Source organism: Oryzias melastigma, linkage group LG17, assembly GCF_002922805.2.
Source record: "Oryzias melastigma strain HK-1 linkage group LG17, ASM292280v2, whole genome shotgun sequence".
In the NCBI taxonomy this organism is placed as follows: Eukaryota; Metazoa; Chordata; class Actinopteri; order Beloniformes; family Adrianichthyidae; genus Oryzias; species Oryzias melastigma.
In genome coordinates this window covers 20,978,688-20,990,979 of record NC_050528.1, presented here as the reverse complement: position 1 = coordinate 20,990,979, position 12,292 = coordinate 20,978,688, and the positions used below count along the sequence as shown (strand labels likewise).

At 38.9% G+C, this 12,292-nt stretch overlaps 2 protein-coding genes across 4 annotated transcripts in view; one reads left to right on the top strand and one right to left on the bottom strand.

The window, feature by feature from the left end:
- The window catches only part of col15a1b (collagen, type XV, alpha 1b), a 53,302-nt gene extending 51,086 nt beyond the window's left edge, over positions 1-2,216 (top strand). For all 3 annotated transcript variants that reach the window (XM_024274164.2, XM_024274162.2, XM_024274163.2), the window contains one exon: positions 1,148-2,216. In XM_024274164.2, the coding sequence (XP_024129932.1) occupies positions 1,148-1,370 (223 nt within the window). In that variant the 3' untranslated portion in view covers positions 1,371-2,216. The remainder of the gene's footprint in view (positions 1-1,147) is intronic.
- A 2,496-nt stretch (positions 2,217-4,712) lies between these two features.
- The window catches only part of xrn1 (5'-3' exoribonuclease 1), a 24,367-nt gene continuing 16,787 nt past the window's right edge, over positions 4,713-12,292 (bottom strand). Inside the window, exons 22-40 of the mRNA XM_024273841.2 lie at positions 11,476-11,574; positions 11,095-11,210; positions 10,859-11,005; positions 10,646-10,735; positions 9,879-10,014; positions 9,726-9,782; positions 8,830-8,962; positions 8,680-8,749; positions 8,401-8,593; positions 8,232-8,318; positions 8,049-8,132; positions 7,757-7,837; positions 7,529-7,666; positions 7,312-7,447; positions 7,077-7,240; positions 6,870-6,983; positions 5,807-5,912; positions 5,232-5,413; positions 4,713-5,150 (exon numbers count right to left, since the gene is read on the bottom strand). Of these exons, the coding sequence (XP_024129609.1) occupies positions 4,833-5,150; positions 5,232-5,413; positions 5,807-5,912; positions 6,870-6,983; positions 7,077-7,240; positions 7,312-7,447; positions 7,529-7,666; positions 7,757-7,837; positions 8,049-8,132; positions 8,232-8,318; positions 8,401-8,593; positions 8,680-8,749; positions 8,830-8,962; positions 9,726-9,782; positions 9,879-10,014; positions 10,646-10,735; positions 10,859-11,005; positions 11,095-11,210; positions 11,476-11,574 (2,451 nt within the window). The 3' untranslated portion in view covers positions 4,713-4,832. The remainder of the gene's footprint in view (positions 5,151-5,231; positions 5,414-5,806; positions 5,913-6,869; positions 6,984-7,076; positions 7,241-7,311; positions 7,448-7,528; positions 7,667-7,756; positions 7,838-8,048; positions 8,133-8,231; positions 8,319-8,400; positions 8,594-8,679; positions 8,750-8,829; positions 8,963-9,725; positions 9,783-9,878; positions 10,015-10,645; positions 10,736-10,858; positions 11,006-11,094; positions 11,211-11,475; positions 11,575-12,292) is intronic.

The window sequence follows — 12,292 nt, the reverse complement described above, 5'->3', positions numbered from 1 at the left end:
TTAAACTTGTTACACCCCAATTTGTTTATGGATCTAGGGCGTACCATAAAGGTAAAAAAAACACAACGGAATTGTCTCCAAAAAAAGTGTAACAAATTTACAGAAAAAACAAGAAAACAATAACTGAAAAGTGAAGCAAAAGGCTTCAGGGTGAACAAAGGCCAAACATAAACAAACCCCAACTAACTCAACCCAGGGAGCTTACCTGCAAAAGAAAAGGTAAAACAATGACAAACACTAACCTCCCTGGACTAACAAACAGGAGAAAATATACTAAAGAAAATGGCGGTTCACCCCTACAGCTTCACTTTAACTAAATACTAAACAACAGAGTGGGATCTAAAAAGAATACCAAAGAAACTACAAAGTGCGCACAAACTAAAACAGGTTGTGGAGCGCACCGAGCTGCAGTGGGGACAGGCTGCAGCCCAGCTCCCTTCTCGTGGGCTGAAGGTCCAAATGGTGGTTTTGTAAGTGGCTCCACCTGCTTTGGGCCAATGGGAAGCCACACCCTGCAGCACCACACCTGAAAGAAATCAAAAGAAAAAGACACAAAGATCCACAAAGCACAAAGAAGTCCCACTCTGACCAAAATACACAGAACCAGAAAGAAAATACCAAACCCAATACGGCCACAAGCCGTAACAAAACTCGTCCTAGGGATCTTAATCTATCAATGTGAAGCTACTGTATTTGTGAAAACTATTGGAGTTAGAAGTTGTAGAACGATGTCAGCGTGGCGATTTCGCAAAAAGGCCGCCCCCCCCCTGACTTTTTCTGATTTTATCAGAATATTGTGAAAATGTAATATATTAAACCCTGGCTCAAGCTGAACAAAACAATATATCATACAACATAGACATATCAGGAACTAGGGCGTGGTTAATAAAAAACCTCAGTTGCTAAGGAAATTCAAAAATGTACTTTTCCCGATTCTTCTAAAAATTATATAGACTTGTTCGTCAACCTCAGGCGAACAAAATATTAACTGGTTGCTATGGAGATAAAACCAACAAAAAGCTGCAATTTGGAAAAAAAATTACTATTTACTCTTGGAAACCCAAATGGTAACGCTGCTGACGCCAAACAGTGGGGATCGAGGAAAAGCACTTGTGTTGACTGCCCCCGTCTTCCTCTCCCCCCACAGGCCAGAGAAGATGGTGTGGCACGGCTCCAACACCGTAGGCACTCGTCTGACCACCAACTACTGCGAGGCGTGGAGGACGGCCGACATGGCGGTGACGGGCCAGGCTGCTCTGCTGCAGACGGGTCGACTGCTGGGGCAGCACGCCCGCTCCTGCTCCAACCACTACATCGTGCTGTGCATAGAGAACACATACGTGGAGAACACACATCGAAGGAGGACCTGATGACTTAAAAAACAGAAAAACACACATGCAGGCATGTTGAAAGCGAGGCAGGAGCAGAACAGGCACATACGTAGATGGAAACCCTCACCTTAAAATGTAGGAGAAAATGAACAATGCACACACATTTAGTTTCTTTTTTTTTCTTCTGTTGCTTTTGTGTTTAGTTTTTTCTTTTGGGTTTCGTAAAGATTGCAACAGCTTAAGATTTATTTTCCATTTCTAGAACGATTTTACAAGCAGCCAAATTATTTCTAAAAATAAAGTTAGCGCCAAGGTGCAAAAGTTCAAAAATCTGGAGATCAATAAAACATTTAAGCACAAATAACTTTAAGTGCCCATTTCATATTTCTTATTTAGATTAAAAAACAACTTTTTAATCATTTTAATTTGAAATCCAGCCTGATCAGTCGTATTTAGGGGTTTCTGCTGCCTAAATATTGAGTGGAGATTCACATTTTTTGCTGAAAAACTTTATTAACACACATGTGTCATAACACTAGATATAGATTTAAAATCAAAGTGTACGTTCATTAATTTATATACCAGGATCTAGAATAAAAACATAGCGAGTCCACACTCTGTCTTATGGGTCATAACATGTTTATTTCTGTTTCTGGAACTTTTTTGTTGTCGTGCAGAATTAGATGGTTTTCAAGCACAGTTAGAGAAAAAAGAGGAGGCTTTGGGCTCCGCACACTTTGATAGAACTGTTTTGGCTGTAAAGTTTGTTAGCTTTTATGATCTTTTTGTTGAAAAAAAAACTTGACTTTTTTGAGAAAAAGAAGTTCTGTACTGACTTGGTGCTCACTAAATAAAGAGTCTCATTTTGTGTGTTTTTTTTAATAAGTGGAGCCTTGTGTGGTTGTGAGTCCCCGCTGTGCAGCTAAAAATAAAGGACACTTCCATAGGGGTTTATTGATGAAACCCATTCAACAGAGAGGAAAAAAAGTATTGAAATTAACAAATATTTTGTTTTCAATTAATAATTGAACATTTCAAAACTACAAGGCAGTTTGAGTTGGTGTAAGGGGAATTTTTAAAGTGCCAGAAGCTTAAAAAATATAAAAACTCTGAAATAACTCACCTTAAAATTTACACTTTTTTTTTCTTTGAAGAGAAGAAATCCGTGTGTATGAAATTTGTATTTGGAGTGAAGTTTTCTTCAGGTGGCAGATCTAAAACATTTTAAATGGAAGTGTAGGAAGACTTTGGAAGGGTGGCGAATGAGAACCAAATAAGAAAGTATGGATTTTAAACAGCTTAATTATTGCAGTAAATCATTTGAGAGGCTAAAATTACATTTAAAGTGGTTGATTTTTTTTACTGAGGAACGATTGGCAGGGCAAAGCCCCCCTTTGGCCCCCTGTAGCTCCACCCCTGGCTTTCTCAAGTCCAAGCCTATAATTTCTTCTTTTTTGCTTGAGTTTTGCAAGCATAGCCATTTATATCCACAATGCATTGTAGTAGTATTCCAGTAGTATTCCTTCACTGTATATACTGTATATATATATATATGTATATATATTTGCACTGATAATGCTTACAATATTTGACAAAGAAATAGCCTAAAAAATTTTAAAAATGTACAAATAACATTTATTGCGTAAACATTAACTTTATTATTAGTGTCAAAATCCTTTGATACGTGTCTTCTTTGTTATGTCCTACTGTGACTAATGCATTGGCTGGCTTTGATCAATGAAAACAAGACAAAAAGGTTCTTTTTTTGTAATTTTACATAAAAAAACCTAAAAAAAATGTTTTTTTATTTTTCCTCTTTGATGCGTAAAAACTTAAAAAAAATTGAAGGTGATGACAGAAAGTGTGCGCACTGCATTTAAAAGTGTCAAGTTGGGACAGTATAAAAGTAAAAAATAGACCTTATTAATAAAATCTGAGATTTAAAAAAACAAAACAGTAAAACGTTAAAAGATAGGCTGCATTTAACCTTTTTTTTCTTCTTTTAGCTTGATCAGATGATTTGATTTTTCATTTCAAGTCTGAAATGGAATAAAAAAAATGAAAAAAGCAGTGGTGTCAACCTTTCAACTGGTGATGAACAAAAAAAAATCCAGAAAAAGCAGTTAACCAAAAAGTGTGTTTATTAAACGGAAGTGTACAGTACATTCCTAAATCAAAGCAGCAATTTTTCTTATCATTGTCCACAGAATATTTAGTATTTCTTTCATATCTCAAAAAGAAAAAAAAGCATGTACAATAGGTGTGCTTCATTTTCCAAAAAGTTTTAAAATTTCCCCTTATTGCACCAGAGCCGAATAAACTTCATTCGCAGGGCTGCTAAAAGTGAGGTGTTAGCCTTTCAGGAAGGAATCGAACTCCTTTAAAACTAGATATTACAATTAAATTTGCACTTTTTCTCCAGACATATTACTCAAAGATCCCATAAATGTATAAAAAGAGTCGATAAAATCCATAGTTTGGAAAAGAGGAAATAGAAAAACAGCTATGAAATCAAGTCCAAGAGTGTGGTGGAGCAAAAAAAAAAAAAAGCTTAAAATAGTTTTACAAAAGGACGTGGGAAAAAAACGCTGTTTCCATGTGTCGACTTGAACAACAGAAGTTGTGAGACCATCTGTGTTTGAAGAGGTGATCGGCGTGGCGGGAGTTTTTAAGGAAGCTCGGCAGTAATCTGCAGGCGCTCGGGGACTTTTCCAAGACTACCGAAGTGCACCTTTTGTTTTGAGGTAACTCATTTACAACATCGGGGTCAAAGGAGAAATCCAACAAAAATGACGTAATCCCATAAAATCCTAATTAGTATTAGACATAAAAAGAGAAAAAAAAAATGGCATCATGAATTCAAGACATTTTTAACCCTTTAACACCTGAGCTGTCACCGGTTAAAAGTTTTAACATACTTTAATTTTTTAATTGTTAGCGCGATCGATGTCATTCCAGTAGATTTTGAAGGAGAAAAGCGGCTCGCGCCGCTTTTCTCCTTCAAAATCTACTGGAATGACATCAATCGCACTAAAAATGATAAAATTACAGTAAATCTAAGAACACCGGAGCTCCAGTGTTAAAGGGTTAAATTCACATAAAATTGTTTTACGATGTTGAATCCATAAAATCAAGCTAAAGTGCCAAAAAAAAAAGGTTGCCATGCTTGTGTGTTACACGTCTGCTGGTATTCAATGAACTGTACTGTCAAAGTAAAACTAAAAATGAGTGAAGAGCTCATCCGGCCATAATGAAGGACTCTTAGACGATTCCATCAGTTTCACTCAAAGTTTAAAGAAACACATCACTTTTCAGGCTGCACAACAACCCCAAACTGCTCTAAGGAGGCTCTGATGCAGCTCCATTTTTCTATTTTATAAATGTTTTTTTTAAATGCAATAAATTCAGATGTCAGTGGACGTTTTTTCTTTTTTTGTTTTTTTTTTTTCTTTCAGCTTTGTATGAAGCTCCTCTCTTCTCCACAAACACACACACTTGGGATCACTCCGAAACTTTCGCTGCCTCAAAGTTGACCGCCAACTTCCTGTGCTTCCTTTTGGAGCCGGATCCCGGGGTGTGGCCGGCCGTTTGTCCGCTCTGTCGAGGTGGTGTTCGTAGGGATGCCGTTGCCGTGGAGACGCTGGGAGCGGAGGAGGGGTCCGCGCAGGTGTCCTGCTGGCTGGACGGGGGTTGGCTCTGGGCTGGCAGCTGAGAAGACTGTTGGTTCTTCGACTGGTTCTTGGCGACGGTTTGAGCGGCGCTGTAAAACTCTCTGGTTTCTTGGTTCTTTTTGTTGGCTGACGCTCGCTTTTTAGTCACCTGCCAGGATTAGAGGTAAAAAAAAAAAAAAACTTTTAGAAGTTCTGCTAATTTATTCAGTCCCACGTGTGATGAGCTCACCTGTAAGGGGATGAACTGGTTGTGGGAGCCGATGGGCACAGAGGGGGACTGTTGGGGGCGAGCAGCGCCGGGGAAGGTCCCCGCTGTTGCGTAGAAGGGCTGGTTTGGGTGTTGATGAGGGGGAAGGGTCATTCCCCAAAGAGGGTTGTGGGGGTAACCCTGAGGGGGCAAGAGCAAGCCACCTGCACAGACACAAAACCGACATTTGATCACCTTTAGATCATTTTTGAAAATAAAAAACATTTGATCATTCCACTATTGTGACACAAGGGAAATCCTGAAGTATAAATTTGATTTTGAAATAGATTTTTTTAGGTAAAATCTTTAAATAAAAAAAATTTAATTGGGGGACTTCATGCATTCTAGGTATTCATTTCAAGTTAGACTATTGTTTTTTTTTTAGCTTAAATATAACAGAACTGGTGTTCAATCACAGCTGATTATTCAGCAGTGTGTTAGGATAACACTTTTTGTTGTATTTTTGCCCTAATATAAATCAAATAAATTGAAATTAGATCGCTTTCGTCTCCAGTTTTGAGCATCCCAGGTCTGGACAGTAACGGCGGCACACTGACCTTGCTGGTTGAACACAGGCGGCATGGCTCCCATCGGCATGGGTCGTATTTGCCCCAATCCCGGATACAGAGGAGCTGGGATGGGGAAGCCTGACCCCACAGATTTCTACAAATAAAACAGGAACAAGAAAAGAAGGAGTCAGCCCAAAACCAATGTGAGTCGTTTAAATAATATTAACCTATGTATTCCATTTCTTTTTTTTTTTATTTATGTGGTATCAAATTTATCAAAACAATGAAAACAGGTTAATTGAAGAGAATGAACCTCAGTGCCACAATCAATAATTGATTTGTTCAATTCAAAGTTTGATTGATTTTGATTATTGATTTAATTTCCATATTATTTATTTGAAAACAATTTTGCTAATTTTATTTGTATTTGTTTAATAAAAAAACTAACACAAGTACAGTTTTGCTGCTGTAACATTTTGATCAATTGATTTAATGATCAATATTGAAACACAAACAAAAAAGTCATCAGTAAGACATTTATAAATGCTAATAAATGTTCTACAAAACCTGCAGTGGCTCTCCGTCTGTTGGGCAGCATAGTGATCACTGCTGCCCAAACCAAACCCTGCTAAACCCTCTGTGACAGGCTGGCGACCTGTCTAAAGTGTATCCCGCCTTCGCTCAACAGTAACTGAGACAGTCTCTGGCAACTCCGCAGCGGGTTAAGAAAATAGATGGAAGTTCAAAACAAAAATCCTTGCGTCAAGCGGCCACATTGGATTTTTTTTTCAACCCACTGAAAACGTCACGTGCCAAAAGTTGAGCCCCCGATTAGTTGATGCAATCACCGTATGCCGCCCAAATCGCACTGGGCCCGATCCCAAAAATGACCCCAGGACCTCAGATCGCGCCTGTTCATCGACTTAACATTGAAACTCGATGCCCCTGCTACATTAATCACATCTGATGTGAATACTCTATAATAACTAGATTCTTAAGGAATGTAATTCTAAAATGCTAATAATTCTAACAAATAAACAGTGTTGTTTAGAAGTCATCAAACTTGCTGAGAACTGGTTCTGTTCTCAGCAGTGTGTGTCTGCTTCAATACCAGTCTTTGGAGGGCAAAGAAGGCCGCTTTCTCCTTGGCGTCATTTTCTGACTGGCACTGTGGACCGTGAACCATCAACCCGTTGGAGAGCTTCACCTGGCACACTACCAAACCCTGTGAGGACAAATGTTGGGGCAAATAGAGGGTTTAGGTTAAAGAAAATCAGAAAACTCTGGGCTCCATTAGAGCTATCGTGGTCTTCCTGACCTGTCTGTTGCGCAGGAGGCTGAAGTCAGGAGGCGTCATCCCTAACCCCATGCAGACACAGGCCAGCTCTGATACTTTACTGTTAGGCACAGCGTTGGCAGGGGCGGCTGGTGTTGGTGAAGGCAGCACCGGGGCGCCGCCCTGAGGGGCGTCCATTTTTGCAGCTGCAAGGATCAAACATGATAAAAGCACTGACTCAATTTTTTCATTTTTTTTAAGGTGGTCGGGTGATTACCTAGTTTCTTAGAGGATCTTCTCCTGCTCTGTGGTTGGTCGCTGGAGGCAGTCATGTTGGGCATTTCTTGGGATGACGGACTTCCTTGACCACCGCTATCGATCTTAAGCATCTCCTTCAACACCAGAGTTCCTTTCTGCAAAACAAAAGCCTCCTCATCTTTAGGCCGATATCAAAATCTTCTGAATACCATAAAGGCTACAACCTTCAAACTCACCATTGCGAATGACTGAGGGGACAGTGGGCCTTCTGATTGGCTGTTCTGCTCCTGCGTGGGAGCAGGAGGAGGTGCGGCTTGCTGGCCTCCCTCTGTGACCTTCAGACTGGAAATCAGGATTTCAAATTCACTCATACCCTGGAGAGGGATTCAAACACAGACCGATGAGCTTCTCCTAAAACAAAGAACACACAGATTAAACTGAGGATGCGGAACGTTATTTTGTACTTTATTGGCCGAGTTCTCCGAGGAAGAAAAAGAGCTGGCGTCTTCGTTCTTCTTTAAAAGTCTGATGCTTCCAGCTGGACTCTGCAGGAAGGGAGAGGAGAAACATTCACTAACTGATAAAAAAAAAAAAAACAATAATGTTTTTTTTTTAGAGTTTGAAGGGTAATATATGATCATATATATGGATATAGTTCACTCAAATGAAAAGCTTTAGAAAATCATGGTATGGCCCCTTTAAGACACCAAGAAGAGATAAACCTCTTTTTTTTCTCTATACCAATCCTCCACTTACATTATTCTGCCAGTGAGCAGGCGGCTTGTTGGGAGGCCCCGCCCTCTGCAGAGACTGCCACACGTTGTTGTAATCTTCTTTGCTCTGAATGACAAAGCCAGAATCAGTTACACACACATACCTAATAACCACATTGCACCACCTGTGCACAACATTTAACAGGACAGATCAGCCTGCAGTCACCTTGACTTGTTTGTGATTTGGACCTTTAGAAGGAGAGTTCCTGTTTCCCTGAGCTGCAGCCTTCACCACACCGGCCTTGTTGTTGTGCTACAGGTTTGAAGCATCGAGATAGAAAAATTAATATTTATTTAGCATTAAAGAGAATGTTTTTGTGTGTGTGAGAATCCACCTGTGTTGGAACAAAGGGCGAGCGGGGAGAGTGATTGAGGCCTCCCATTTGACGGTTTGAGTAGAAGTTGGCGGCGGAAGGTTGAGGTTTGACGATGGCGGTCAGTTTGTGGAAACCGTGATCCGTTCGGACTCCGTGTGAAAGGTTGATGAGGGCGAACGGGGGGAGGCGGTACGCACGCGGCGACGCGGATCTGAGGAAGAAAACAAAGAGCTTTCTGTTTTTCTGAGTAAAACTGCTTATTTTCATTCACCTGACTTGACTTTAAAAAAGTAGTACCTGATAATGAGACCTCCAGCAAACTCCTCATCAAACAGAACCTCATACAGAACCTCTGCCTCACGATCGGCTGCAGATGAAAACAAACACATTTCCTGCTCAATTGTGGACTTGATTCAAACAAAACCAACGAATGGACAGAGATCTCACCTCCTTTAATGCCAATGATGGTTCCCCGCAGACCCAGAGGGACCGTAAAGCTCTCCCTTATGTTAACCACTCTGTCAAAGAGGCGATACTCAGCGTCCGGGTCTGGAACCACACCCTGCTGCTGCTCCAGAGGCTGCACACAAACCAAAAGATGTCAACTCATTATTGTTCATATCCCTCATACCATTGAAATAAAATGAAATTTTTTGTGCTTTTAAGATGTTCTTGTTGCATTTTTCCTCATAGCAGAGTACCTATGTAAAAGAATGTACAAGTACTTCTTAATTCAGATCGTGTTGGATCAGTAAAACGGATGCTTGAAAATGCTCAGACTAATGATGCAGCTACTGAAATCGGCGTGGGAAAGTCTCCTCTCACCCTGAGTACACTCTGGCCTGCTCACGCTTAGGTGTGCGAGACATGACACGTTTTCAACACTCGTGCTGTAGCGAATTGCAATTCTGGCTCAAAACTGTACGACTGGATTGATCTAATATTGCTTGCCGTTATTTTTTGCACCGTTAATGTTAGCTTGAGGCTACGAGCTAATGCATGAGTGCACAAACAGAGCTCTCATCGACGGGGAGTGGGGCGGGTTGCCCTGTCTCAACAGTCTCACCCACAACCCAGAATTGTATTTCTAATGAGCTACAGCCACTGTGCATAAAATTTGTCTTAAAAAAAATAAACGCTTTTTAATCTTGGCTAAAAATGTCGTAATCATAAATATAGCTGGGAGTGATTTCACAACAGAAACAAATTTAGCTGGAGTGGGATTTTAAAACACTGGAAAAATGTTTGCTTTTCCTAACTGAAGCCTGTTTGTAAAAGTTGTAAAACTAAATAAATTCCACATGAAACCAACAAAAAAGTTGACAGTATCACTCTCTACTCACCCTGAAGAGGAGGTGAGGCTTGACGGTCACGCGCACTTTTTTGGTGCTCTTCTTTACCTACAGGAGGCAAAGTAAACAAAAACACTATAACTAAAAAAAAAAACACTTTTTTTTAAAGGTGTCCCTGACTGGAACTGCGCACGGTAAAGTCACCTTGGTTTTCTCTACAGCTTCCTCAATCTTCTCAACAATAGCAGCGTCCAATACTTGGAGGTCACATGACGCCCTGCTTATAGAGCTGACTGGATGACTTTTCAACCAAGATGTGATTTCTGCCACTTTCTCTGCCCTGTAAAACCACCAAAACAGGCAGATTTACCATCTTTATAATCCACTTTGGAGGACAAATCCTTTTTAAAAATATGATTCAACATGACAAGCCTTTTAATGAAGTAAATACAAGAGAAAGTGGAAAGGTTTGTTTACAGTTTATACAAATTTCTGTAAGAAAATGCAAGAATGTAAAAGTAGCAAAGACTAAACTTTGACCATAAGACTAATTCTCAACCCAGAAAACTGGAAAATAAAAACATTTTTTGTTTACTATAAAATAAATGCATCTCTATACAATTTTAAAACCAAAATAATATATTTGCCCTCATAAACTGTTCAATATATATATATATATATATATATATATATATATATATATATTTTTTTTTTTTTAGGGACATGAATAACTCAATAATATGCTGATTTACCACTTTGCATTTAGATTTCTTTAAGCTAACTGCACCAACAAGTTTATTTAAGCTTAGTTTAATTAACTTCAGGTAAATATTAATGATAAAATGACATAAATAAACAGTTAGGTGTACGGGAGAACTAGGACAGTTCCTCCTTTAAAAAAAATAGTTATCTCCAAACAAAAATCTGCTTTTAAAAAAAAAATCCTTTGTAATGTTGCTTGTATCTTATACCCGTTTTGGTCCACTCCAGGCCAAATGTCATCTTCATAGAAAATGTCATCATGGCTATTTCTGGACACAGCATCAAACACCTCTGAAAACCTTTGAAAACACAGAAGAAGTCAATACCTGGAAGCAAATTCCTTATTTTTGAGTCCGTGAATATGTTTTTTCTTTTTTTTCTCTTTAAGAACTTCTGCTAAATGTTAGATAAAGATGCTTTACCTGTCGAGGTATTCAGCAAGCAGCTCCTCCACAGCAGCAGAGTACAGCCACTCCTTTTCGCTCCTTTTGGTGTAACCAGGAACCTCCTCGTTTTTCTTGTTGAACTTCAGGTTTAACCCAACGTTGCTTTTTTGCTCCCCACAAGGACTTTAACAGTTAGGAGGTTAAAAGAAAAAAAAAGGATGAGAAGATCTAAATGAGCTAATTCTTCAAAATAAAAGCTGCAAAACACTCACTTCTTCTTGGAGCCTCGGCCAATGAAGATGCTTCCGGAAAAGCGAGAGACAAGGTAGCCACTGATGCCGAGGCGGGACGCCAGAACGTATCCTGGACTGTACCTCACAGAGTATTTCTTAAAAAAAAAAAAACAATTAATTTTACTTTTTTTTTTTTTAGAGTTTTTTTTTAAATTGCAACTTTTAAAACAAACCTGAAAAATGTGGATTTCTATGCTGGTGTAATTTTATTTTTTATCTTTAATTAATTTTCATATTTGGTTCATTCTGTTTTTTTAGGTGTTTTACTTGCACTGCTTATTTTTTTTGCCCTCTGTGATTCTTTAAGGGAAAAGTGCTACATAAAAAACTTTGCTCACTAACACACTTTAACCGACTTACGTGTTGATTGTGGATGAGGTGTTCCAGCTGCGGCTCATGGGGAACGCTGAACACCACTCGTATTCGGCCATCTTTAAGGACATCTTGGGAATCCTGGACCTGTTGTGCAAATTTCAAGCAGGAAACCTTTTCAAAATAAAACTAAAAGACTCGAGAAGTTAAAGTAAAAACATTTAAAGGATATAGTTTTTTGTAAAATTGATGTGATTTGTTTTAAAACGGTAAAATTGTTTACAAAAGAGAGTTATGAAGTGGTATTGTATTAAAATGTGCAACATCTTTGCAACCATGTGCAGGCTCATTTCTAATCAACTAAAACTCTAAAGATGGCATGGATTTGCTCAGACTCTGTCAGGCTTCAAAACTAAATCCTAAAGTAAGTTTGCATTTTTGCATAAGGTAACATGACACGACAGACTCACAAAACTACCGTTTAAAGCAGAGGTCTCAAACTCAAACCAGCCGGGGGCCACTACAGGCGGCGTCTAGGTGAGGCCGGGCCGCATCAGGATTTTCTCAAGAAAATCGCTGAGAAAACATTCCAATGTTCTTAAATATCTTTATTTTTAACACAAAATAATGAAAAAATAATGAACGACGTGTATAGATCTTTGTCCGTGTTGATTTATATATATAAAAAAATAAGGGTAGTTAATGTCTGTTTCTGAAATAGTTTATATTGAAGATTAAATTTAAGATATATTGCTAAGGGGTAGGATTAAAAAAAGGTTTTTAAACTTCTTCCTACTCCATTTCAAACTACATAATTGAGGTGTAATGTTTTTATAAAGAATTTTCTGTTGTTGTTTTCTTGTTT